Source organism: Thamnophis sirtalis, unplaced genomic scaffold (genome assembly GCF_051295495.1).
Source record: "Thamnophis sirtalis isolate CommonGarterSnake01/CBP01778 unplaced genomic scaffold, rThaSir2_p1.2 scaffold_9, whole genome shotgun sequence".
Lineage (NCBI taxonomy): Eukaryota > Metazoa > Chordata > Lepidosauria > Squamata > Natricidae > Thamnophis > Thamnophis sirtalis.
The window spans coordinates 77,596,618-77,623,085 of NW_028261389.1; the positions used below are offsets into that span (position 1 = coordinate 77,596,618).

General features: G+C 44.8%; 1 protein-coding gene across 1 annotated transcript in view; it reads right to left on the reverse strand.

Moving 5' to 3' along the window:
* The window catches only part of MAGI2 (membrane associated guanylate kinase, WW and PDZ domain containing 2), a gene marked incomplete in the record, with an annotated part of 526,586 nt that overhangs the window by 97,868 nt on the left and 402,250 nt on the right, over positions 1-26,468 (reverse strand). The window contains 4 exon segments of the mRNA XM_087722353.1: positions 17,053-17,105; positions 17,107-17,224; positions 18,049-18,177; positions 20,801-20,922. Coding sequence (XP_087578479.1) covers positions 17,053-17,105; positions 17,107-17,224; positions 18,049-18,177; positions 20,801-20,922 — 422 coding nt within the window.

Sequence of the window (26,468 nt, forward strand, 5' to 3'; positions counted from 1 at the left end):
TGATAGAGGACAGGAAGGCCTGGAGGAACGTTGTCCATGGGGTCGCGATGGTCGGATATGATTTCGTAACTAACAACAACAATATATCAGATTCCCCCCAGCACGGCTCTCCAAAATGTTTAAAAATCTGGCCCCAAATTGTTGGAAGTGTAAAAAAAAACACCAGGGACTTTTTATCATATGTGATCAGGGGCGGGTTTCTCGCCCCGTTCCAACCGGTTCGATTGGAACGGGGCCGGCGGCGTCCTCGTGCACGCGCGCAGTGCACGCATGCGTACTAGCGTCTGTGCGATGCTCCAGCTGCTCCTGGAGGATCGCACAGGCGCTGTATGCGTCCTGCGCATGCGTGGAAGCGCAGAACTCGTCAAAACCGGGTAAGAAATGCGGGCGGGTGGGTGGACCCTTCGGCGTTCCCGGAAGTTACTTACTTCCGGGTTCGCCGACCAACCGGTTCGCGGGGACCGCCGCGAACCGCCTAAAACCCACCCCTGTATGTGATGGACATGCAATGAGGCCAAAAGATATTGGAAATTGATTCAATCATGGTTGGAACAAATGGTGGGAGACCAAATTTTGTTTAAGCCAGAAATTTTTCTCCTAGGCATAATATCAGAGGGGTTTAAGACAAAATGTACTCAATCTAATTATACACGTACTAACTGCGGCGTGCATAACTTTTGCACAGAATTTGAAAAAAAGAAAACACACCATCAGAGCTAGATATAATCAAAAGGGTTGGCCTGTGCGGAAGCAGATAGGGTCACTCTTGAACTTAAAAATGAAGGGGAATCAGAATATTTTGAAGTCTGGAACAGATTTTATGACGGGTATAAGACAAGGTGACAAGACTGGAACAAACTGTATATATTGTGATTGGACAGAAGGATAGACAATGCACTAAGTAGGCTAATAGTTAATGGTTGAGACTAGCTGTATACAATATGTATGGTCACTTTGACTATCGCTGCATTGTTTTAAATGTAAAAATAATAAAAAAAATATTCAAAAAGAAGAATAGAATAGAATTGAATTCAGAATAGAATAGAATAGAATTCAGAATAAATAGAATAGAATAGAATTCAGAATAGAATAGAATTGAGTTGAATTCAGAATAGAATAGAATTGGAGAATCAGAATATTTTGAAGTCTGGAACAGATTTTATGATTAATATAAGACCAGGTGACAAGACTGGAACAAACTGTATATATTGTGATTGGACAGAAGGATAGACAATGCACTAAGTAGGCTAATAGTTAATGGTTGAGACTAGCTGTATATAATGTGAATGTATGGTCACTTTGACTATCGCTTCATTGTTTTAAATGTAAAAATAATAAGAAAAATATTCAAAAAGAAGAATAGAATAGAATAGAATTGAATTCAGAATAGAATAGAATAGAATTGAATTCAGAATAGAATAGAATATAATTCAGAATAAATAGAATAGAATAGAATAGAATTCAGAATAGAATAGAATCGAGTTGAATTCAGAATAGAATAGAATTGGAGAATCAGAATATTTTGAAGTCTGGAACAGATTTTATGATTAATATAAGACCAGGTGACAAGACTGGAACAAACTGTATATATTGTGATTGGACAGAAGGATAGACAATGCACTAAGTAGGCTAATAGTTAATGGTTGAGACTAATTGTGTATAATGTGAAGGTATGGTCACTTCAGCTCTGCGGTACTGCAAATGTAAAAATAATAAAAATGTATTTCAAAAAAACAACAACCCCAATATATATCAGATATACCAGCAAAAATGGGCGCAAATTTGAATGCCACAGCATTGCAAGGAAATAGATGAAGGTGGAAGATAGTTTACTGCATTTGTAATCTAGTTGAAATGTTAATATACAAAAATGAAAAAGAAAAAACAAAGAGAAAAAGGAATGGAATAGAATAGAATAGTATAATACAGAATAGAATAGAATAGAATAGAATAGAATAGAATAGAAAGATGGTAGAGGACAGGTAGGCCTGGAGGAACGTTGTCCATGGATGGGTCGGACACAACTTCGCAACTAACAACAACAACATGTGCTTTCTAAAGCTTTGTTACAATGGTAAAATGGGATAAATAACAATAACATCTATTTTCACATGAAGGCTGGTGAAAATAAGTAGAATGTTAAGTGATGTGGAAGACACGCCAACCGGCAAATAAATAAGCTTCCTTTCCTGCCACCGTAAAAAAACTAGATCAAAACTCGATTTCATTGAGGGTCACATCAGGGTCGCCTTTGACCTTGGGGGACCGGAGTGGGTGTGGCCAGGGTGGGCATGGCCAGCTCGATGTCACTCGTGTTGGGGGCGCCTGTGGTGGCTCGAGTGCTCTTCCAGAGAAAACAGGCTCCTGAGTTCCGTTTCGGCTGCAATGGCCTCCTGCAATGCTCTGCCAGTGAAAACGGAGCCTGTGAGGGCTGCATGCCTTCTGTTTCCCCTGGTCGTTAAACTGCAGCCTGGTCCTTCAGTGTTTCCAGGGTGGCCCTGCGATCCACATCTAAGCATCCCGTGGGCCGGGTCTGGCCCCCGGACCTTGAGTTTTACACCCCTGACCTAGAGTGTCTCAACTGATGACAGGACAGCAGTGGCTTTGAAGAACAGACCTAAAAACACTCCTTCTTCATTCTCTAGTATTTGGGAGGGAGTAAAATCTCCTGAGGTTTGGTCACATGGAAGCACCTTTGTAAAGAGTGCTACTCCTCTGTTCTTGTCCAGCTTTGGACAATAGGTTGACCTCCTCTTCCCTCTGACAGTCCTTCAAAGGTTGGAAGACAGCTATCAAGTCACTCTTAATCCTTCTTTTTGTTAGCCTAGACATAACTAGTTCCCTAAATCGTTCAACGTAGCTTTGTCTTCTAGGCATCTTATCATCTTTGTTGCTCTTGTCTCCACTCTTTCTAGGGTCTCAACATCTTTTTTTTTGGGGGGGGGGATTTGTATCATGGTGACCAGAATGTGTCCCACCCTCAGACACTTTGGAGAATAGGTTGACCAAGAGAACAGGCTCCATGAAAATGATGATCATTTTAATCGGAAATACGGGAGTGGAATATAAAGAGGGCCCCCTATTCCTCCTTAATGCACTTTAAAGTTCATTTCGCGATGGCGTGCGGAGGGTTTAAGCAGCTGAAAAATGAGGAAGAGCAGTTTTCATTTTTAACAGCTAAGATGTCCGCCTCATGGATTTTAGGAGGCTGTTTTCCAAAGGCGTCGTGAGGAACAAATTAAATTGACTATGTCCGGTGCTCACCTTCCGATACAATAAAAAATGGGTAAGAACATTAAAGACTCTTTCCATAAAAAGAAAATAAATGGCCTGTTTGAACAGTCTGCCATTTCCTCAGATTTCCCACCTCTTAATTAAGGAGCAGAAGTGAGATCCAATTCAAGACACAAAAATATATGAGGTGTTCATTTCCTTAATGGCAAATGAATAAAAGCCGAGTAATAATACGGCTCCGGTCTAATCTTCCTTCTTTTCATTAAACTAGACCAGAGGTCGGCAACCTTAAACGCTCAAAGAACCACAAATGTCCTAACCAGAAGCCCCCGGTTCAATCCTGGAGCTGACCGGAAGTTCCCCACCATAGAGTCTCCTCCTAGCGTGGCATCCTTTTTTACTCTACCTGTCCTAACCAAAAGCCTATCAATTGTAGAGCTGACCGGAAAACCTGCCCCTTGCCATAGAGTCTCCTTCTGGCACAATTCAATTTCAATTTCAATTTATTGGCATTTGTATGCCGCCCACTCCCAGTGGGACTCTGGGCAGCTTACAGGCAAAAACAACAAATATTAAAAAATTAAGATAATACAAATATTAAAAATCAACAACATGCATACAGTTGGAGTGGGGCTGGATACTAATCAACAGCCCCAGGCCTGCCGGAACAGCCAGTTCTTTGTGGCTTTACGGAAGGCTGGAAGAGTGGTGAGGGTCCGGATTTCTACGGGGAGATCGTTCCATAGGGCTGGAGCAGCAACAGAGAAGGCCCTTCCCCGGGGACCTGCCAACCAACATTGACCGGCCAACGGCACCCAGAGAAGGCCCAATCTGTGCGATCTTATTGGTTGTTGGGAGGTAAATGGCAGGAGGCGGTCTCTCAGGTAGCCAGGTCCTAAACCATGAAGGGCTTTAAAAGTAACAACTAGCACCTTGAAGCGCGTCCGGAGACCAAGCACACCCTGCTTCCCCCCCCCAAACCGGAAGCTCCTTTCAATATTGTGGTGTCGGCCGGCAACAGGGAGCTGCAGCAGAGGGATGAAAGAGCCACATGTGGCCACGGGTTGCTGACCCCTGAACTAGACATATCCAATTCCTGCAACCCTTCTTCATATGATTTCGCCTCCAGCCCCCTAATCATCTTTGTTGCTCTTCTCTGCACTCTTTCCAGAGTCTCCACATCTTTCTTTTTTAATATTGTGGTGAACAGAACTGGATGCAGGATTCCAAGTGTGGTCCAAATAGGATTGTTTTTTCCCCCCAGTAAATCAATGGATTGGCATGTTTTTTTTTACTCAGTTGTTTAATTCATTTCTCCTTATTCAATTTTAGGACTTGTGCGGGAAACAGATTGCGTTTTAGCTCATAAGTATGCAGAAGTCCTGAAAATGCATAAGGCTCCAAGGCCTCCTCTCTGGGTAGAGAGAGAGAGAGAAAAAAAATTAGTGTGCCCTGTCTTGATAAATTGGAAGAGACATGCAATTTAATATGGTGATATTCACCTCACTGTTTAATTTAGTCTACAAATTGTTCAGGTGCCTTCTGAGAAAACAAGGGCAAAATAAATTAGTGGGAGGCTGATCATGTTTATTTCCCAAGCTATCTCTTCAACATTATAATACACCACGAGAGGCATCGTGTGTACGAAAGAAGATTGGAAAAAGATTTGATCCAGACGGTTGAAGAGCAATGACCCCATATAGATTTACAGCGTTTCACAATATACGCCTTCCTCTCCAGGGGTGGGCTTCAAAAATTTCAGCAACGGGTTCTCTGCCCAGTTGCTGGGTAGATGTGGCCATGGTGGGTATGGCCTAGTCAGCCTCCTGAAGGTGGGGGTGAAGGTTTTCACCTCCTCAAGGCTCCAGAGCAGGGGTGAAATCCAGTAGGTTCTGAGAGGTTCTGGAGAACCGGTAGCGGAAATTTTGAGTAGTTCGGAGAACAGGCAGCGGAAATTCTGAGAAGTTTGGAGAAGCGGTAGTGCAAATTTTGAGTAGTTTGGAGAACCAATAGCAGAAATTTTGAGCAGTTTGGAGAACCAGTAGCAGAAATTTTGAGTAGTTTAGAGAAACGGTAGCGGAAATTTTGAGTAGTTTGGAGAACCGGTAGTAGAAATTTTGAGTAGTTTAGAGAACCAATAGCAGAAATTTTGAGCAGTTTGGAGAACCAGTAGCAGAAATTTTGAGTAGTTTAGAGAAACGGTAGCGGAAATTTTGAGTAGTTTGGAGAACCGGTAGTGGAAATTTTGAGTAGTTTAGAGAAACGGTAGCAGAAATTCTGAGAAGTTTGGAGAACTGGTAGTGGAAATTTTGAGTAGTTTGGAGAATCGGTAGTGGAAATTTTGAGTAGTTTGGAGAACCAATAGCAGAAATTTTGAGTAGTTTGGAGAACCAGTAGCGGAAATTTTGAGAAGTTCAGAAAATCAGCAAATGCCACCTCTGGCTCGCCCCAGAGTGGGGTGGGAATGGAGATTTTGCAGTATCATTCCTCTGCCATGACTGGCAAGCCACGCCCAGCAATCCACACCATGCCCACTAAGTCACGCCCACAGAACCGGTAGTAAAAACATTTGAATTTCACCACTGCTCTGGGGGCTTTTCTCGAGCCTCTGGGAGGGCGAAAACTGCTTCCCTCAGGCTCCGGAGGCCCTCTGGAGGCTGGAAACACACCATTTCCGGCCTTCCTGAACTTCCGGGAGGCCCATTTTTCCCCCTCCCCGAGTCTCTGCACGGACCCTGCACTTACCTTGCATCCAAAACGGGCCGTGTGGAGACTCCGTGGCTGGGTGGGGTGGGCGGGGCCAGCCAGCAGTGGGATTTGGTGGTTATCCGAACTGGCCGTAACATTAGTTATGGGCTCTCCCAAACCTGTGCGAACCCATAGCAGCTCACCCTCTCAATCAAAAACAGCTGTCACAAATATTCATAAAATTTCACAAGACTCCATCCAATCAGGTTCAATTGTTTACGGGAACAAAATTTAGTGCTTATTTTTGCAGAAGATTGCATGCATTGTGGAGTTTTATTTTGTATTCTTCGTTTTAATTATAATTAGCTCAAGTTGAGTACTCAGCTAAGAGTCTACAAGGTAAAGTTATAAATAAATACCATGTCGATTATAAAATATGTTTTTCCAGAAGTATAAATGCACTGAATGACACTCAGTTTTCAGTTCCCCGTACTGATTCACCCTGTATGGCAGCAAAATTGATTCTAATCTCAAAATATGTTTATTCCCCCCCCCCTTACAGTACTTAGAAATATTGAATGAAATATTGAACTCCATGCCTAGCAATTCTTCCAAATCTAGGTAGGACCACAACTTCGGAACAAAGTTAATTTGTCATATGTGTCTTCATATTTTGAAGAATATGTAGGAATAGGAATAGGAATAAGTTTATTTATAGGCCGCCCTTTTCCCTGAGGGGACTCAGGGCGGCTAACAACTTATATGGGAGGGGGATACATACAGTAACATATAACATAACACGTAATTAAAAGAATAACAGCATTCATTCAGCATTCGGGTGGGGGCGAATCAAATCTTTACCCCCAGGCCTGACGGGATAGCCAGTTCTTGAGGGCTGCGCGGAAGGTCTGAAGGGTGGTGAGGGTACGAATCTCCACGGGGAGATCATTCCAAAGGGTCGGAGCTGCTACTGAAAAGGCTCTCCTCCGCGTAGTGGCCAGCAGGCACTGGCTGGCAGATGGCACTCGGAGGAGGCCTAATCTGTGAGATCTGATAGGTCTCGAGGAGGTAATTGGCAGGAGGCGGTCTCTCAAGTACCCAGATCCACTACCATGAAGGGCTTTATGGGTGGTAAGAAGCACCTTGAAGCGCACACGGAGATCAACAGGTAGCCAGCGCAGCTCGCGGAGGATAGGTGTTATGTGGGCGAACCGAGGTGCACCCACAATCACTCGCGCGGCCGCATTCTGGACTAGCTGAAGCCGCTGTATTCTATTTTTGTCATCTTCCTCAACTCCAACAAAACACTGTCACCCTCCTTTACATCCTACATGACTCAGTACTGCTTTAAGCAGAAATTTATATTTCGTGAAAAATAATTCCATCCATATTTGGGGAAAAAAAAAAAAGCACCAGTAATTAAAACCGAAATTTAAACATTTAAATAAAATTCAGTAGACAGGCCTCACTTATTAAGTTCCATAGAGTAGCACAATCCTTCATTCACCTTGCCATTTCTGTAAGAAAATGTATATATTTATCACTCACTGGGTAGCTCCTGAAGTGAAATGAATCAATAATGAATAAAATGAGAAGGTAAGAGAGGCCCATTATCTCGGCCAGATTAGGTTTTTTTTTTTAATCACTCTTTGCCAACACAAAATCAAAAGCTATTACTTATATTATTTTATGGGCGTGTTTCCTCCGACTGCTGGAGTTTATGTATGAGAAGAAGAGACAAAAGTCTGGGAATGGAGCAGGGGTGAGTTTCTCCTGGTTCGCACCGGTATGCCAGAACCGGTTCGTGAAATTTAGCGTACCTTTTGGGACCTGTTCCAAAAGGAAGGAAGGAAGGAAGGAAGGAAGGAAGGAAGGAAGGAAGGAAGGAAGGAAGGGGGAGAGATATAAGAGCCGAGGTGGCGCAGTGGTTAAATGCAGCACTGCAGTTCAGCAGTTTGGCTGTTCAAATCCCACCAGGCTCAAGGTTGACTCAACCTTCCATCCTTCCGAGGTGGGTAAAATGAGGACCCAGATTGTTGTTGGGGGCGATATGCTGACTCTGTAAACCGCTTAGAGAGGGCTGAAAGCCCTACGAAGCGGTATATAAGCCTAACTATTGCTATATACACACAGGAAAGGAAGAGATACACACAAGAAAGGAAGGAAGGAAGGAATAGAGGGAGAGTGAGAGAAAAAAAGAGAGAGACAAAGATAGAAAAAGAAAGAAAAAAGAAAGAAAAATGAAGTGGGAGAGAGAAGAAAGAAAGAGGTGGAGAGAGACAAAAGGAAGGAAGGAAAGAAAGAGTGAGTGAGTGAGAGAGAGAGAGAGAGAGAAAGAAAGAAAGGAAGAGAACTTATGACCACATTGAGCCCAAAATTTTGGTTGCTAAGCAAGAACATTGTTAAGTGAGTTTCACCACATTTTCCAAGCTGGCCACGCCCCCCCAGTAACACACCCACCAAGCCACACCCACCCAGTCACATGACCACCAAGCCACTCCCACAAAACAGGCCACACCTACAGAAAAGGTTCTAAAAATTTTGAAACCCATTCCTGGAATGGAGTCAAGAGAGAAGTCAGCCTAGAATCATTACATGTACACAAACTGTCCAAGTTCAGACCTCTCTTGAAGTGTTAACTCTTCTTTAGCACCAATTTAATGCTGATGACTCTAGATGACTAGATTCTTGCTTGTAGGCGTGAGCAATAAGTCTTAACTGGAACTTAAAGTGTGCTCCTGAACCTTCACTCACAGTTTCAGAAAAACCCATCAAATCAGTCAATCAATATCAATCAATTAATCAGAATAGAGCTGGAAGGGACCTTGGAGGTCTTCTAGACCAGCCCCAAGCAGGAGATCCTATACCATTTCAGACAAGCGACTGTCCGGTCTCTTCTTAAAAACCCCCAGTGATGGTGCACCCACAACTTCTGGAGGCAACTTCTGTTCCACTGGTTAATTGTTCTCACTGTTAGGAAATTCTCCTTCATTCTACGTTGCTTCTCTCCTTGATTAGTTTCCATCCGTTGTTTCTCGTCCTGCCTTCTGGTGCTTTGGAAAATAAATTGACCCCTTCCTCTTTGCGGCAGCCTCTGAAATACTGGGATACTGCTATCATGTCACCCCTAATTCTTCTATTCTCTAGACTAGACACAACCAATCCCTGCAGCCGTTCTTCATATGCTTTTGTCTCTTTAAACATCTTAGTTGCTCTTCTCTGCACTCCCCCCCCCCAAGTCTAAACTTCTTTTTTGTAATGATAGTTTTGTTGGACTTTCTTAATCCACATCCAAGAATGGCTAAAATCTCCATTAGATCATTGTCCCTGGCAGGAGGTGGGAGGGCTGCTACAGGTTTCCCCGGGGTTGGGAGAACCCATAGTTGACATTATGGCCAGTTTGGAGAACCTCCAAATCTCACTCCTGGCTGGCCCCGCCCGCTCCACCCCCACCCCGCCCCTCCCAGGAGTCTCCACGCAGCCCATTTTGGATGTGAGGTAAATGCAGGGCCCACACGGAGGCTCGGGAGGGGGAGAAACGGGTCTCCCGGAAGGCCTCTGGAGCCCAGGGGTGGGAGTTTTCACCCTCCCAGAGGCTCGATGAAAGCCTCCGGAACCTGGGGAAGGTGAAAATCCCCCCCCCCGGCTGTGGTGCAAAAGGCCAACTAGGCCATGCCCACCACCCCACCCAGCAACTGGGCAGAGAACCCATTGCTGGAATTTTTGAAGCCCACCCGTGGTCCCTGGATTTGCCCTAGAAGTTTGCAAGCTGTCAGTAAAGTTATTGAGAGACGCTTGCCAGGAAAGCAGATAGGGAATAATTCGACACACAGTCACAATGCACACACTTGTGGGATCTCTCTGGAAGACTTGGCTATTGCAAGGAGGGATGTCATTTTTTTCCAAGTTCATCTCATTTCATAAGGCCCAGGATTTATTCGTTGGAACACACCAGAAGGACTCTTAACGCTGTATATTTTATTTCTAATATTTGCAGGAACTGCATAAGCTGCTGGACGGATACAAATTCTCTAAGGCATGGAGGAAGCCATGAATATAATATTGTTCCTTGCTCCTTTGTAATTGCAAATTGTAGAGTCAGCATATTTTATTTTTCTATCATCAGGGCCCTGGGGGCTAAAACATATGAAGAACGATGGCAGGAACTGAGTTTGTTTAGTTTAATGAAAAGAAGGATTATGGGGTGACACGATAGCATGTTCCGATATCTCCGGGCTTGTCACAAAGAAGAGGGGGGGTCAAGCTATTTTCCAAAGCACTTGAAGGCAGAAGAAGAAGCCACGGATGGAAACTAACCAACGAGAGAAGCAACCGAGGAGAAATCTAGAAACCTGATATCAATAAAGATCTTTTTGTTATTGTCTTTTTTAATCAACCAAAGAAATGCCTTTCGCTAGGATTATTCTTTTTTTTAAATAAATTTATTTTATTTTATCAATTTCATATATACATTCACAATTGTATGATCTCATAACTGTTATTAATAATATGTATTTATAACAATTTTTCCCTACTGTTAACAATATACTTGAAGATTGCTTTTTTAACATCCCATAGATCCATCTTATCTTACAACGGTCCTACTTCTTCTTCCCTCCCTCCCTCTTTCCTTCCCTTGTTTCTTCTCTCCTACTCCCCTTCCCTCCCTCCTTCCCCTTCCCTCCTTCTCTCCTTCCCTCCTTCCTTCCTTCCCTCCTTCCTTCCTTCCCTCCTTCCTTCCTTCCCTCCTTTCTTTTCTCCTTCTCTCCTTCCTTTCCCCCTTCCTTTCCTCCTTCCTTCTCCCTTCCTTCTCTCCTACATTCCCTCCTTCCTTCCCTCCTTTCTTCTCTCCTTCTCTTCTTCCTTCCCTCCTTCCTTCCCTCCTTTCTTCTCTCCTTCTCTCCTTCCTTCCCACCTTGCTTCCCTCCCTCCTTCCCTCCTTCCTACCTCCCTTTCTTCTCTTTCTTCTCTCCTTCGCTAGGATTATTCTGGCTCCCAAGTCAAAAAGCCCAAATCTATTATGAAAACTGTGAATCCTTGATGGAGAATGGGAAATGGATTTAATACATCTAATTGAGGAAATATTTTATTTGGATTTGAAGGGGGAAAGATAGATTGGCTTTAGAGATGGGACTTACTGTATTCAATCAATCAGCAATTGATAAAAGATGGCATAAAGAAACAAGACTGGATATTTGATCTGGGACTAATTAGGGTTAATATTTGGGATGATCGAAGTTTGAAGCCACGGTAAATTTTCTGCGAATTGATTGCAATAACAGTTTGTTAACAGAGGGCTTGGGAGTGCCAAATTTGTCTTTCTTTTATTACTGTTCACAGTTTTTTATTATTTTTATTTATTTACATACTCACTGTTATTGTTTTTTTTTTCTGCTAACCATTTTGTTATTAATATAAATAACAATTTGTAAGCAACTAGGAAGGATGTTCTGTGTATATGTGTTATTTTAAAAAGACACCAGTTTTTAAAATTTTTGTTATGTTCTTTTCTTTTTTAATATTTTTTTTAGAGCAGGCAACTGAACTTGGTTTTCAATATGTTCCAGTGTGCCCACAAGAAAAAAAAATGACAAAGTTTATCTTATCTATTTTGGCGTATTATATTTTGATCTTTTTGGAAAAAAACTTCAAAAGTTTCGTGGAACCAAAAAAAGAATTATGAGTCCTTACCAAGTATGAGACAGAAGCCGAGTAATTTACAGCATTGTATTGGATTAATTATGGATGAATATGTGTAATAGAAGATACAATGCACAAAACAAAGAGCAATTATCTATAAAATTACATTAGGGCTACTTAAACGGAGTTTTGAAAAGAACCTGTTTAGCAAGGGGAACAAAACGGATCTGTTCAGAAACCAATATCCATGAAGAAGGAGGCATTAATTAACAGCATTCTTCCCTGGGTGTAAACATAATCCTAATAAGGAAATATCATATTTAAAATGCAAAGGGACGTTATCCAATTTGTCATCCTCCATGGATATAGTTTTATTCCATTTAGTTCTGGAGACACTGCATTTTATAATGGAATAATAGAAATTACAATAGCCCAAAGTAATTATTTCTTGAGATTGTTTCTCCAATGGGCCTGTATGTAGGGTTTTTTGGGGGTCTAGGATTGTTTGCCTTGTACTCTGCCCCCCACCCTCAGTGGTGGGTTTCAAAAATTGTTGGAACCTACTATGTGGGTGTGGCCTCCTTTGTGGGAGTGGCTTGCCATCCATGTGACTGAATGGGAGTGGCTTGCCACCCATGTGACCGGATATGAAATTATGAATTAGTACTTAGGTTGGTCCAAGTAGCTATTCAGAAACTCTGGCATTGAAGCATGCAAGTCTTAAAGCTGTCAAGTTACAAGATCCTTGCCAGTGGTGGGTTTCAAATTTTTTTGGAACCTCTTCTGTAGGTGTAGCCTGCTTTCCGGGTCCACTGGTGGAACCTCTTCTAACCGGCTCGGTAGATTTGATGAACCGGTTCTACCAAATAGGTGCAAACTGGTAGGAACCCACCTCTGCCCCCCCCCTCCTTGTTTGACCCCAGAGTTTTGCCCCCAGCCATTAACCCCTACCATTTGTCCTCTGCTGATATGACCCTAGCTGTTCGCCCTGGCCAATGAGCCACAGCCTCTTCAGTCCCAAACCCTTCGTCAAGGCCCATTCGGGGAAATACTGCTCACCCCGGGATTTTGGGCACAGAAGGCAGTTGCTTGCCAGCCAACTGGAGGAAGGGAAGGGAGAAAGAGAGAGGGGAGGGAGGGAGAAAGTGTTCTGTGTTGAGTTTCCTTTCCGGGGTTTGTTTCCCCACTCAGTTGCCTCAGGTCCGAGCTAGAAAATCCTTTGCATTCCCCACCCCCCGAAATGTGACAAGACAACACAACGGCCATAGGAAAGTTAAACACAACTGGGTGCAGAGTTGTTGGGGAAGGTAGTGATAATTGATTGAATCAAAGTAACAGAGCCAACAAGCCAATGGTGGGTTCCGGATTCTGTTCCAACCGGTACGGTTGGAACAGCCCTGGTGCCACCCACATGCACGTGTGCGATGCATGCATGCGTCCTACCTGTTAGCAAGGATTCCACAAGCCTCCGCAATGCTCCAGGTGCTCAGTGGAGCGTTGTGCAGGCGCTATATGTGCCATGCATGTGCGCGGATGCCTTAAAAGACAGATAAGGAGTTCGGGCGGGCGGGTGGGCCCTCCGGAGCACCATTCCAGAATGGTATCTGGTGCTCCGGGCTGGCTCCGTTGTGCCCGTACCGGGGCATACCACCTGCAACCCACCACTGCAACAAGCCTTCCATCATTTCTCCAAGCTGCTCTTTCCCCTTCCCCCCTTCCCATAGTATTTTGCCAAATGGGCCATGATGAAGGGTCTGGGACTGAAGAGGCTGAGGCCCATTGGCCAAGGGGAACAACTATCATCCTTCATTCATCCATCCATCCATCCATCCGTCCATCCATCCATCCATCTAATCTATCCATCCATCATCCATCATCCATCATCCATCATCCATCATCCATCATCCATCATCCATCATCCATCATCCATCATCCATCATCCATCATCCATCATCCATCATCCATCATCCATACCTATTGCTCTCTCTCTCTGTCTATCTATCTAATCTATCTATCCATCCATCATCCATCCATCCATCATCCATCATCCATACCTATCGCTCTCTCTCTCTGTCTATCTATCTAATCTATCTATCCATCCATTATCCATCATCCATCATCCATCATTCATTATCCACCCACCCACCCACCCACCCACCCACCCACCCATCCATCCATCAATCTATCTAATCCATCCATCCATCATTCATCCATCGTTCATCCATCGTTCATCCATCGTTCATCCATCGTTCATCCATCGTTCATCCATCATCCATCCATCCATCCATCCATCCATCCATCCATCCATCCATCCATCCATCCATCCAAAAGTATCAATTTTGATGGAACACTACATAGAGCCTTTATCTAAAGACAATTTTTTTGGCAAATTCAAAGTGAAACCATTGGCTCTCTTTGTATTATTTCACTCTTGATTCACATTACTTAGTTTTTTCGTGAACCTTGAAAACACGAGTTCTTACAATATTTGAACATCTTATTTCAAACCGAGGCTTATCTGAAGTTTTCAGCAGTGTACAGAAAACATGTTTCTTGGCTCGGTCCAAAAGAACGGAGAGGCCAAGCTCAGAAGAAAACGCAATAAAACTGCAGCCATCTAGGGATTTAAATCCAATAACGCTGAAGTCCAAGCAACAAGTTCGTACATCAAGATTTTGCTGAACATAAAACAGAGAGACTCTGGTATTATTGTGGTGCTGCAGAGATCTCAGACGGAATGAAAATTAAAGTTGTATAAGACAGCAACAAAAAGAATTACAGAAAAAGGACAAGGGAGTTCAATTCTCCAAGTAATACAATATTAATAAAAGCTGGGATGATTGTTCGGAAACTTCCTTTCAGAAATATAAGAATTGTGGTACGTCCTTAACAAGATAAAAAGGACTGTAGAACTGGGGCCTATGAATCCATATAAATACACCGCATTGTTTGAAGTGCAGGGAAGATGAAAAGATCCTGACATACAGACCAAACTCTTTAGAGGAAATAAGGATGAATAATGAATATCGATCAATTATCTCATTAAAATATAATAAGAAGGAGATGCTATTACATATTTTGCTTGGTCGGAGATACTGAATCCTTCTGGGGGCAAGAAACAAAACTTTTTCACGACGGGAATTCCAGATGAGAACGAAGTGTTCCACTGCAGGCCTAACTTAAAAGGAATAACATTGTAATTACGGGTAGTCCTTGTCTTACGACCACAATCGAGCCCAGCATTTCTGTTGCTAAGTGAGACATTTTTAAAAGTGCCCCATTTTATGACTTTTCTGGCCACAGCCGTTAAGTGAATTGCAGCGGTTGTTAAGTTAGCCACATGGTTGTTAAGTGAACCTGGCTTTCCCGTTGACTTTGCTTGTCAGAAGGTCACAAAAGGGGGATCACATATACATATATACGTACACACATATACATAGACACCAATACACACCAATACACATACACACACATATACCTATACACAGTGAAGTGATTCAAGTAACTTAACAGCTGGTTCTCCCTAATGACCAGCTAGGTAGGCCTGGCTGGATGTCTGTGTGTGTCACGTGAGTGAGTGGGTGTGGCCAAATCATCATCGCTGACGGCAAGATGGAGTGGCGCAGGCAGACTGAAGCGGCGGTGGCAACGACTGGACCCTTAAGGCAAGAGCGAAGCACCCTTGTACTTGCCTTAGTGCAGCGACAGCATTCCTGGGTTGAATTCACGCTGAAGGCAGCCCTGTCCTCCCGCCCCTTTGGCCTTAGAGCTGTAAGCGGCATCTGGGAAGCACCGTGGCGGAGAGAAGCAGCTGGGTCGGATTGCCCAGCGCCTCATCTCTTCCTGGGCCTCGCTGCCTGACAGGCAGGGTTCCCCCCCCAAAAGTGCAGCAGGAAACCGCGAGTGGCTACGTCCGCCCCTTGTTGGTGCAGCTGGGCACGCATGCCTTGCTCGCTTGGGGAGACGCACGACCTGCTCTCCGCCCCGAGACACTGGCCTGCTGTGTTCGCCGCCGCCGCCACCTCATGTCCTGCCTTCTGACCAGACGCGGCTACAGCTGATGCCACTGCTGTTTCCAGGGGCAAGGGGGGGGGACAGGGTTGCGTTGTGGCTTCATATTGTAATGGGCGCCAGGAGAAGGGCTCCCCGTTTCTGCCATTGTGAAGCACACTAGATTTCACTTCAGCCAGAAGGTAGCAGCAACAACGGTGGCAGCGCAGGCCAGGCTATGAGGTGGCTGCAGTGGCAAACGCAGCAGGCCAGTGTCTCGGGGTGGGTCGCGCATCTCCTTGAGTGACTGAGGCATGCAGGCCCAGCGGCACCATCAAAAGTGCCGCCCCTACCTTGCTGCAACAGCACCATTACCTCACTCCGGTCGGCAAGGGCTGCGCTACTCCTCGCACCATTTCTTGTACCATCTCTACGGCACAGATTTCCAGCCCCACCCAGAGTGAGTCTCCCTTCCCCACCATTGCCCTTACCTTTCCAGGGCAGGTGAGGAGTGACGGGGAGGGGCAGGGAGGCGCCAGCCAGTAGTGGGACCAGCCGGTTTGCCGAACTGTGCGAAAATTTAACAACCGGTTCGGGTGAACTGGTGCGAACTGGCTGAATAGCACCATTGCATGCATACACACACACACACACACACACACACACACACTATGTGTGTGTATGTGTGTGAGTGTATATATATGAACCAGTGCAAACCAGCTGAATACTGACATTGCATATACACATGCATACATATACATATACATACACACACACACATAATATACATATACATACACATACACACATACCCATATACACACACACACACATATATGCATATACTATGTGTGTGTGTATGTATATGAACCGGTGCGAACCGGCTGAATACCAACATTGCATATACACATACATACATATACATATTCATGCACACCTAATGTACAAATACATACACATACACACATACCCATATACATACACATATGCATATAGTATGTGTGTGTGTGTGTGTATGTATATGTACATGTACATGCAAATATATTTTCTTGCAGAGATGTTGCGGAGGTTGAGACATATACATACAAATGTACACACACACACACACGCACACACACAAACATGCATATACTATGTGTGTGTATATATGTATATATACGAACCAGTGCAAACCAGCTGAATACCGACATTGCATATACACATGCATACATATACATATGCATACATACACACACACATAATGTACATATACACACACATACACAATACCCATATACATGCACACACACATATGCATATAGTGTAAACATATGCGTATAGTGCAAACATGTTTTCCTGCAGAGATGTTAGCGGAGGTTGAGATATATACATACAAATGTACACACACACACACACACACTCATGTAGAGATGCAGGATAATACACACACACACAAACACACACACACACACACAGAGCTGCCCGCTAAGCATATAAAACCGCCATCCGTAGGCCTGTTACCTGTCTCCATCTTGCCGTCTTGTGCCGCCGGCCCATCCGGAATGACGCTCTTCATCGTCAGGTTCGTCCCCACCGATGATGGTGAATCCAAAGCCCATATTGCTTTTCTTAAGGGTTGTGCTGAGGAAGGTGCCTTTCAGCTGGGAGGCGTCCCGGGTGAAGAGGGGTTTCTCTACATGAGCCAACACAAAGGGAGACATGAGACCGCTTGGGGTTGCCCCCTCCCCCCCGCGCGCACACAGACACACGCGAGTGCCGGGCTTCACACAGTGCAGCGAAAGCAGCAGCAGCAGCAGCAGTGGCGGGGACAAAAGTGTGGCGCTTGTACGAGTGGAAGCAAAGTAAAAGTGCAAGCGGTTTGAGAGAACCAAGAATATTAGTGAGCTGTTGTTATTGCTTTTTTTTTCTCTCTACGTCAAGCTAAATCAACCAAGGGTAGGATTCGTTTATCTAAAGTAGCTTCCCGTACGGACTCTGAACGGATTCTCGGTTCATTCAGAGCTGGGATTTTTGGAAAGGCGAGGAACTGGCCAGTCGGTGACTTCTCAATTTAATTTAAACTATTGCGTCGAAATAAAAAAAAAAAACTGTTTGCAAAAACAATTGGAAGACGGACTTCTCAATCACACAAAGGGGGGCGGCGGGCGGCATGCATACGCCAGGGTGCGCGTGTTCATCTCAGAACATTTTTTTTTTCATCCCTCCACAAGCGTTGAGTTTTTAGTCTCTGGCCGGTTCCACCCTCCAGGAATCCACTTTTACAGGGATCCCTTCAAAAGGGCGGCAAATGAGGGAACCTCAGCGGATCCACCGGTGCTTTCACGGAGTGATCAGACCATGGGAAGTGGTGGTGGTGGTGGGTGTGGGGAAAAAAAAAAAAGAAGCTAGGTGTTCGGCGTTTTTTGTTTCGTTTTTTTCCCCCAGGAGGGGCAAAGAATTCAACACACTACTTTTGGATAATAGTGCAGCCCAGGTAAACAGCAGCACTCGACGTACCATATAGCCTGCACATTCCGGCAATGTCCCGCCGATATTGAGACAGGTCGCTCACACTGCGAGACCTCTGAGGAGCAAGGCGCGGGTGAACATGTTTGGGCCTAGGTAAGGTTGAGGAAGCGTTGTCTACTGATATAAAGGAGAAGAAGCCTCATTCTTTGTGTAGAGTCTTAGGACAATAATCTCTGCACCAATACAGACTGTTAATCATCCTTCGTTCCATTGCGTGCATTAACTTAGTCACCGCTAACATATGCATCGTTCATTCTCCCACACAAACCGAGCATCGAGTCATCTCGCACCACGTTGGCAAGGCAAGGCAATAAAGTCAACTTAAGCTCAAGAGGTGAGGTTAAAAAAAAAAAAAAGGAGAGGAAAGAGTTCCTTGAAGGGATCTCAACTTCTGGGTCGATACACGTTCGTGGCCTTCTTGTTGTAGGTTCATAGTTACCTACACCTGGATGGCTTCCCGCCTAAACGCCAAGCAGATCTGTATCTGCTTAGCTATTTCGTCCTTTGCTAGCATGGTCCATTGACTGCGGAATTAACCCATGGAAAAAATCTTCCATGAGACGCCTATGCTTATCTCTACAGCCGTGGTGGCGCAGTGGTTAGAAAGGAGTACTGCAGGCTGACTCTGCCCACTGCCAGGAGTTCGATCCTGACCGGCTCAAGGTTGACTCAGCCTTCCATCCTTCTGAGGATGATAAAACGAGAACCCAGATTGTTGGGGGCCAGATTGTTGGGGGCAAGACCGATTCGATCGCACAGACTTGGCCTTCTCCGGATTCCATCCGCCAGCCAATGCTGGCTGGCGACCCCCCGAGGGAGGGCCTTCTCTGTTGCTGCTCCGGCCCTCTGGAATGAGCTCCCCGTTCAGATCCGGACCCTTACTACCCTCCTGGCCTTCCGTAAAGCTATTAAGTCCTGGCTGTTCCTGCAGGCCTGGGGCTGTTGAAGTATCCAGCCCCATTTTAATTGTGAATGTTGTTGTATTTTAAATTTTGTATTGTCTTACTTATCCCCTTCACTTTTTATTGTAAGCCGCCCGGAGTCCTTCGGGAGTGGGCGGCGTACAAAACTAATAAACTAACTAACTATAACTATAAACTAAGATGCTGAATTTGTAAATCGTTCAGAGAGGGCTATAAAGCACTGCGGAGGGGGTATATAAATCCAAGTGCTATTGCTATTATCTTTTCAGATAATCAAGGCCAGGTAAATTGCCTTGTGCCCTTTACCCAAGTGCCATTTGGTTGCTAAGATCTGTGTAGATCAAACATTTGATCAGAACTAGGACAGGAGTTAGAAAAAGAAATAAAAAAAACATCCTTTTTTTTCCTTAGGTCATCTAAAACAAACAAATAAAGCTGTTCGTGGTCCCCAGATCAGTGTCTCTCTCCTGTGTGTGATTGGAGTTTGGAAAAAAAATGAATGATCCCCCCCTTTTCCCTGTGTCAATCTTGGTCCTTCTTTATCTCATCCTCCATGTTTGAAAGTAAAGGAAAAGAGAACACACACAATTTAGTATCAGTTGTGTACGGAGGACAACGGGACCCAAAGGACCAACTGAGAGTCATCCAAGAACCCTGGTGGCACAGTGATTAGAATGCAGCATTGCAGGCTAATTCTGCCCACTGCCAGCAGTTCAATTCTCGCCAGCTCAAGATTGACTCAGCCTTCCATCCTTCCAAGGTCAATAAAATGAGGACCCAGAGTGTTGAGGGCAATGGGCTGATTCTATAAACTGCTTAGAGAGGGATGTAAAGCATTGTGAAGGGGTATATACATCTGCTATTGCTATTGCTATCTGTGTCGTGGTGGGGCAGTGGTTAAAATGCAGTATTGCAGGCTAATTCTGCCCGCAGTCAGCAGATCGGTCCTGACCGGCTCAAAATTGACTCAGCCATCCATCCTTCCGAGGACGATAAAATGAGGACCCAAATTGTTGGGGGCAATATGCTGACTCTGTAAACCACTTAGAGAAGGCTGCAAAAGCGCTGCGAAGTGGTATGTAAATGCTATTGCTATTGTTATCTACCCATTGGAAGTCACGTGTTTGCTTAAAAAAAGATAGAGTTTTAGTTAACCACAATTTTGTGATTTTGCTTCCTAAGATCGATTGTGCTCCCCCTGGGACTCAACAGCCCTTCTGTAGTTGCATCTGGGTAACTCTCTTGAATTAGATCTTTCTCATTCTGTCTAGCAAAACAAATCTTACCAGATAACCAGTTGCAGCTTTGTTTTAAATAGATTGGAATAAGAATCCCCCCCCCCGGTTGAGTTAGAAAGGCTTACCAGGGCAACATTTCAGACAGCTACCATGTTTCCCCGAAAATAAGACAGGGTCTTATTTTCTTTTGCCCCCCGAAATAAACACTTGGCCTTATTTTCAGGGAGGTCTTATTATTTTTGAAGTGCAGGAGACGGTGAGTGTGGTCACCTCATAGCTGCTCCTGTGTTGCAACATTTTCAGGGAGGGCTTATTTTTGGGGAGGGCTTATTATCTGGGGAGGTCTTATTTTCAGGTAAACATGGTATTTAAAACCGTACTTATACTCCATTCCTACGAGTTTCGGAATTTTAGGAATTGTGATAATTAGCCACAATCTTTCAATGTTTTTTTTTGGAAGAGGAGAAAAAAAAAAGAGTTTCCTATATTCACGTCTTCAAAACAGTGTCACAGGTATCACACAGAACTCCCTAGAATCGGTTTCCCGTCTGAATTGTGTGCACTGAAGTGATGGTGTACCTCGGAAACTCTGGACTGGCAATGGCTTGATTCCAAGTTCTGCGTTGGGCATGGCACGGTGTTGTAACTTCCTTTTGGCTTCCAAAACAGGATTTTCAAATTGGGTCCTCCTATTTATGTGGCTGAAAATATAAAGAAACCCATTGTCAACCTTTCAAAAAAAAAAAAAAAACGGCCTCGTGAAAAACCTGAATTGACCGGGCTTCAAAAAAGAGGCCTACTTTTTGTGCCAATTAAAGGAACAGGGGGATGTCATGACACAACAGATAAAAAATGATCTGCGGGCATTATGTCATGACATCCTGAACCCAAACGTCAGATATGGATTTACGTCACAGGGTTGCACCTTCAAGGCTTAACTATGTGTGAAAAAGAATTACATGTCAATTACGTGTAAGTAGCTAAAGCAGGGGTCGGCAACCTTAAACACTCAAAGAGCCACAAATGTCCTAACCGGAAGTCCCCCATTCAAACCTGGAGCTGACCAGAAGTTTGGTTCCCACACCATAGAGTCTCCTCCTAGTGTGGCGTCCTTTTTCCTCCACCTGCCCTAACCGAAAGCCCTATCAATTGTGGAGCTGACCGGCGACAGGGAGCCGCAGCAGAGGGACGAAAGAGCCACATGCGGCTCCAGAGCTGCAGATTGCCGACCCCTGAGCTAAAGTATCAGGCATGACAGACCAGGTTCACATGTGAAGATTCGATTAAAGATTCATTGCTAAACGCCTATGAACAGGAATCTGCTCAGCTGATAGGAGTTAGATAAGGATCCACAGAATTCAAGGAGGAAACTTAGATTTGTTCATTTGGCTGTTTGGGGGGCAGTTTTCCAGGGCATTTTCCAGCTGGTTTTTGGGCTATTTTTGGCACCAAAGGGAGCTCAAAAATGTCCAAAAAGGAGCCTGATAACATCCAAACAAAAACCAGCTTGAAAACATCCCCCAAATGACCTGAAAAACATCAAAAAACCAGCCACGCATGCGCTGGTTCTTTGGGGTTCAGGATTGTACACATACACAGACATTCCGGTACTGAAAAGGTTTGACATCACTGGTCTCGTTTAATGAAAAGAAGAACCAGGGGAGACATGATAGCAGTCTTCCAATATTTGAGGGGCTGCCACAAAGAAGAGGGAGTCAAGCTATTCTCCAAAGCACCTGAGGACAGGACAAGAAGCAACGGGTGGAAACCAATCAAGGAGAGAAGCAACCTAGAACTAAGGAGAAATTTCCTAATGGTGAGACCATTCAACCCATGGGATTGCTCGTTTCTAGAAGTTGTCGGTGCTCCAACACTGGATGTTTTTAAGAAGAGATTGGACAGGCATTTGTTCAGATTGGTATTGGGTCAGAATGGCAGGAGGTTGGATTAGAAGACCTCCAAGGTCCCTTCCATTGTCCATTGTTCTATGTTCTATGATTCATCCTTTGGATTACAATCCAATACTAGACTCTTGCTGACATACAGTAGAAGGCCAAAGGTGCTTTTTTCAGGAGGCAACTGGACTTTCTGTTTTTTTGAAGACGTTTCCCTTCTCATCCAAGAAGCTTCTTCGGCTCTGACAGAGTAGTGGGGAATGGAAGGATTTATGTTCCTTGCAAACAACTGATCATTTGCATCCTTTTAGAGAGTCATTGAGGCCACTTGGAGGTTTCTTTCTTTCTCTTTGAAGACATTTTGCTTCTCATCCAAGAAGCTTCTTCAGCTCTGGCTGGATGGTGGGAGAACAGAAGGATTTATACTCCTTGGAGACAGCTGGTCATTTGCATCCTTTTAGAGGGTCATTGAGGCCACTTGGAGGTTTATCTGGAGATTTAGCACTATTCAGGTGACCCTGAAGACACAGATAAACTGCCAGGTGGCCTCAATAGCTGTCTAAAAAGGATGCAAATGACCAGCTGTCTGCAAGGAGTATAATTCCTACCCTTCTCCCACTATCCAGTCAGAACTGAAGAAGCTTCTTGGATGAGAAGTGAAATGTCTTCCAAGAAAAACAAACAAACCTCCAAGTGGCCTCGATGACTCTCTAAAAAGGATGCAAATGACCAGCTGTCTGCAAGGAGAATCAATCCTTCCCTTCCCCACCATCCAGTCGGAACCGAAGAAGCTTCTTGGATGAGAAGGGAAACATCTTCAAAAAACAAACAAACAAGAAAGTCCAGTTGCCTCCTGAAAAAACACCTGTGGGACAACCCCGACCTGGATGACAGAGAATCTCCACAGACTTTTAGCTATGCAATTTGGGATGAAGACCCTTGGAATGGTGTGGGAGAAGGAATGGATTTCCAGAGGGGAAAAATTGCAGACTACAGGAACCATTTGCACCACCCAGATGACCCTGAAGACACAGATAAACCTCCAAGTGGCCTCAACGACCCTCTAAAAGGATGCAAATGACCAGCTGTCTGCAAGGAGTATAAATCCTTCCATTCTCCACCATCCAGCCAGAACTGAAGAAGCTTCTTGGATGAGAAGCAAAATATCTTCAAAGGGAAAGAAAGAAACCTCCAAGTGGCCTCAATGACTCCCTAAAAGGATGCAAATGACCAGCTGTCTGCAAGGAGTATAAATCCTTCCATTCCCCACCATCCAGTCAGAGCTGAAGAAACCTCTGGGATGAGAAGGGAAACATCTTCAAAAGGGAACCCCACCCTCCAAGAAAGTCCAGTTGCCTCCTGAAAAAGCAACCTTGGGGCAACCATGACCTGGATGGCTGAGAATCTCTACAGTGTTACACTGAAACATTTCTTCCTCCCTTTTTGTACAGACAAAGGCTCTGGCTCAATGAATTGAACGTCCTCCATTCCTGCACATTATGTTTCTGTGATTTGCCCCATACTGTCTTCCTTGCTTCAGTGAGTTGCAGCTAAAGTCCTTTGCTATATCACATTCGTTCTCCGTGGCGCGCCACATGAATTATGTGGGCTAATCCTGATTGGAAGTAACATTTGGCACGGGTGATTTATTGCGCTGAGCCACGTGCCTGGGATATATATTCCGCTCAGATGGGTCAACAAGAGAGGCATGGAGTGTGGAGACAGATGACCTCTAAGGTGGATGAGTTTAGGAGAAGAACAAAAATCAGAACCAGATTTATGAAGGAGAAGGTCGTGCAAAAGCCGCAGGCAAAAGAATTGTGATGGTGAATCTATGGCGCCGGTGCCAGAGATGGCATGTAGCACCCTCTTTGATGGCATGTGAGCCTTCGCTCTAGTTTAGTTCCCACGGGTATGCCCTTCATCGCTGAAGAAGCTTTTTGGATGAGAAGCAAAACTTCTTCAAGGAAAAACAAAAAAGTCCAGGTGGCCTCAACGATCCTCTAAAAGGATGCAAATGACCAGCTGTCTGCAAGGAATATAAACCCTCCCATTTCCCCACCATCCACTCAGAGCTGAAGAAGCTTCTTGGATGAGAAGTGAAACGTCTTCAGAGAAAAAAACAGAAAGTCCAGTTGCCTCCTGAAAAAGCACCTTTGGGACAACCATGACCTGGAAGATTGAGACTTTTAGCTATGCAATTTGGGATGAGCACCCTCGGAATGGTGTGGGAGTAGGAATGGATTTCCAGAGGAAAAAAATTACAGGAACCATTTGGACTACTCAGGTGACCTTAAGGACACAGATAAAACCTCCAAGTGGCCTCAACGACCCTCTAAAAGGATGCAAATGACCAGCTGTCTGCAAGGCGTATAAATCCTTCTGTTCCCCACCATCCAGAAAGAAGGAAGGAGGCATAAAAGAAAGGAAAGAGACAAAGAAGGAAGGGAAGAAGGAAGAAGGAGACAAAGAAGGAAGGAAGGAAGGAAGAAGGAAGGAAGGAAGGAAGGAAGAAAGGAAGGAAATTCCAACCTAAAGTTAGACAATGAAGAAAAAACACTAAGGAAGAAACTGTAGTCACTGGTCATCTCCCTCCATTCTCCTGTGGTTGCAATTTTTCTAGCTAACAGGGTATCCTGAGGGATCCACAGTGAAACCTTTGAGGTTACAAAGTTTGAAAGAAAAGATAATTGGTGGGAGGTTTAAACATCACTCCCCCCCCCCCCGCCACATTTCAGCCCCAGGTTCTCCTCTCCTCTCATTTTTTTTAAAATAAGTAGACAGTTAGCCTGACTGTGAGAATGGTGCATAAATTCCCAGGACAAATAAAAAAACAAGAGAACGCCTGAAAAAAATCGTTTTCATGCACGCACTCACAAAGCTACAACAGCAATAAAGTGCACACTTTCTCCAAAGCACCTGAAGCAGGGCTGGGATTCAGCCGGTTCGCACCGGTTCAGGCGAACGAAATGCTAATTTTGCATCTGGTTCGCCAAACCGGATGTTCCAAGGATCGGCTGGCCCCTCCCACCCTGCCCCTCCCCTCTCAGAAGTCTCCACGTGGCCAGGAAGTACAGGGCTCACACAGAAGCTCTGAGAGGGCCTCCAGAACCTTGGGAGGCCATTTTTTCCCTCCCAGAGGCTTGGGAAAAGCCTCCAGAGCCTGGCAAGGGTGAAAAATGGGCTTACCGGAAGTTCCGGAAGTCTGGAAACGGGTCCATTTCCAGCCTCTGGAGGGCCTCCAGAGCTTGTGGAGTCCGTTTTCACCCTCCCGGAGGCTCAAAAAAGCTTCTGGAGCCCGGGGAGAGTGAAAATGCCTCCCCACTGCCATGAGAAGGCCGAGTAGGCCACACCCTCATGGCCACACCCACCTGCAACTGGGCGGAGCATCAGTTGCTAATTTTTTTTCCAAACCCACCCCTGACCTGAAGGCAGGAAAAGAAGCAATGGATGGAAACTTATCAAGGACAGAAGCAACTTAGAATTAAGGAGGAAGTTCCCAACAGTGAGGAGAATTAACAAGTAGAGCAGTTTGCTTCCATAAGTTGTGGGTGCTCCATCACTGGAGGCTTTCAAGAAGAGATTGGACAACCATGTCTCTGAAATGGCATAGGGTCTCCGGCTTGAGCAGAAGACCTCTAAGATCCTTTCCAATTCTGTTATTCTAATTTTTTTTTGGAACAGTGGCCAGTTGGTTGTAGGTACTTCTGGTTGGAATTAACTGGGCTCGGGGTGAAACAAGTAGAGATTATGTGGTGGTTTTTTTTGAGACATTTCATCTCAGACTCGAGCACGGCGTCCTCAGTACAATGGTTTGAAAAGTGAGTATTGCTTTGCGGGATTTATAGTCCATGTGATACTGGAACTTGGGGTGTTGGAGATGGTGATGTGTTAGTTGCAGAGGGGGTATTCAGCAGGTTCTGACCAGTTCTGGAGAACCGGTAGCGGAAATTTTGAGTAGTTCAGAAAACCGGTAAATATCACCTCTGGCTGGCCTCACCCCCATCTATTCTCTGCCTCCCGAGTCCCAGCTGATTGGGAGGGAATGGGGATTTTATCCTATCCTTTCCCTGCCGCACCCACCAAGCCACGCCCACCAAGCCATGCCACACCCACAGAACTGGTAGTAAAAAAATGTTGAATCCCACCACTGGTTAGTTGGTGAGAGAAAAGGTGTCTCCTCAGGTTGTGAAGCCAAAGAAGCACCAGTTGATTAAAAGTTGGGAATTTTATCCTATAGAAAATTAGCTTTGATCAATTCAATGGTTCTTTTTTTCCCATTGATGAGTGATAGATGTCTCAATCTTCTGTTGTGTTCTGTTCTGTTTTCTTCTCTAGTCATCCCATGTTTT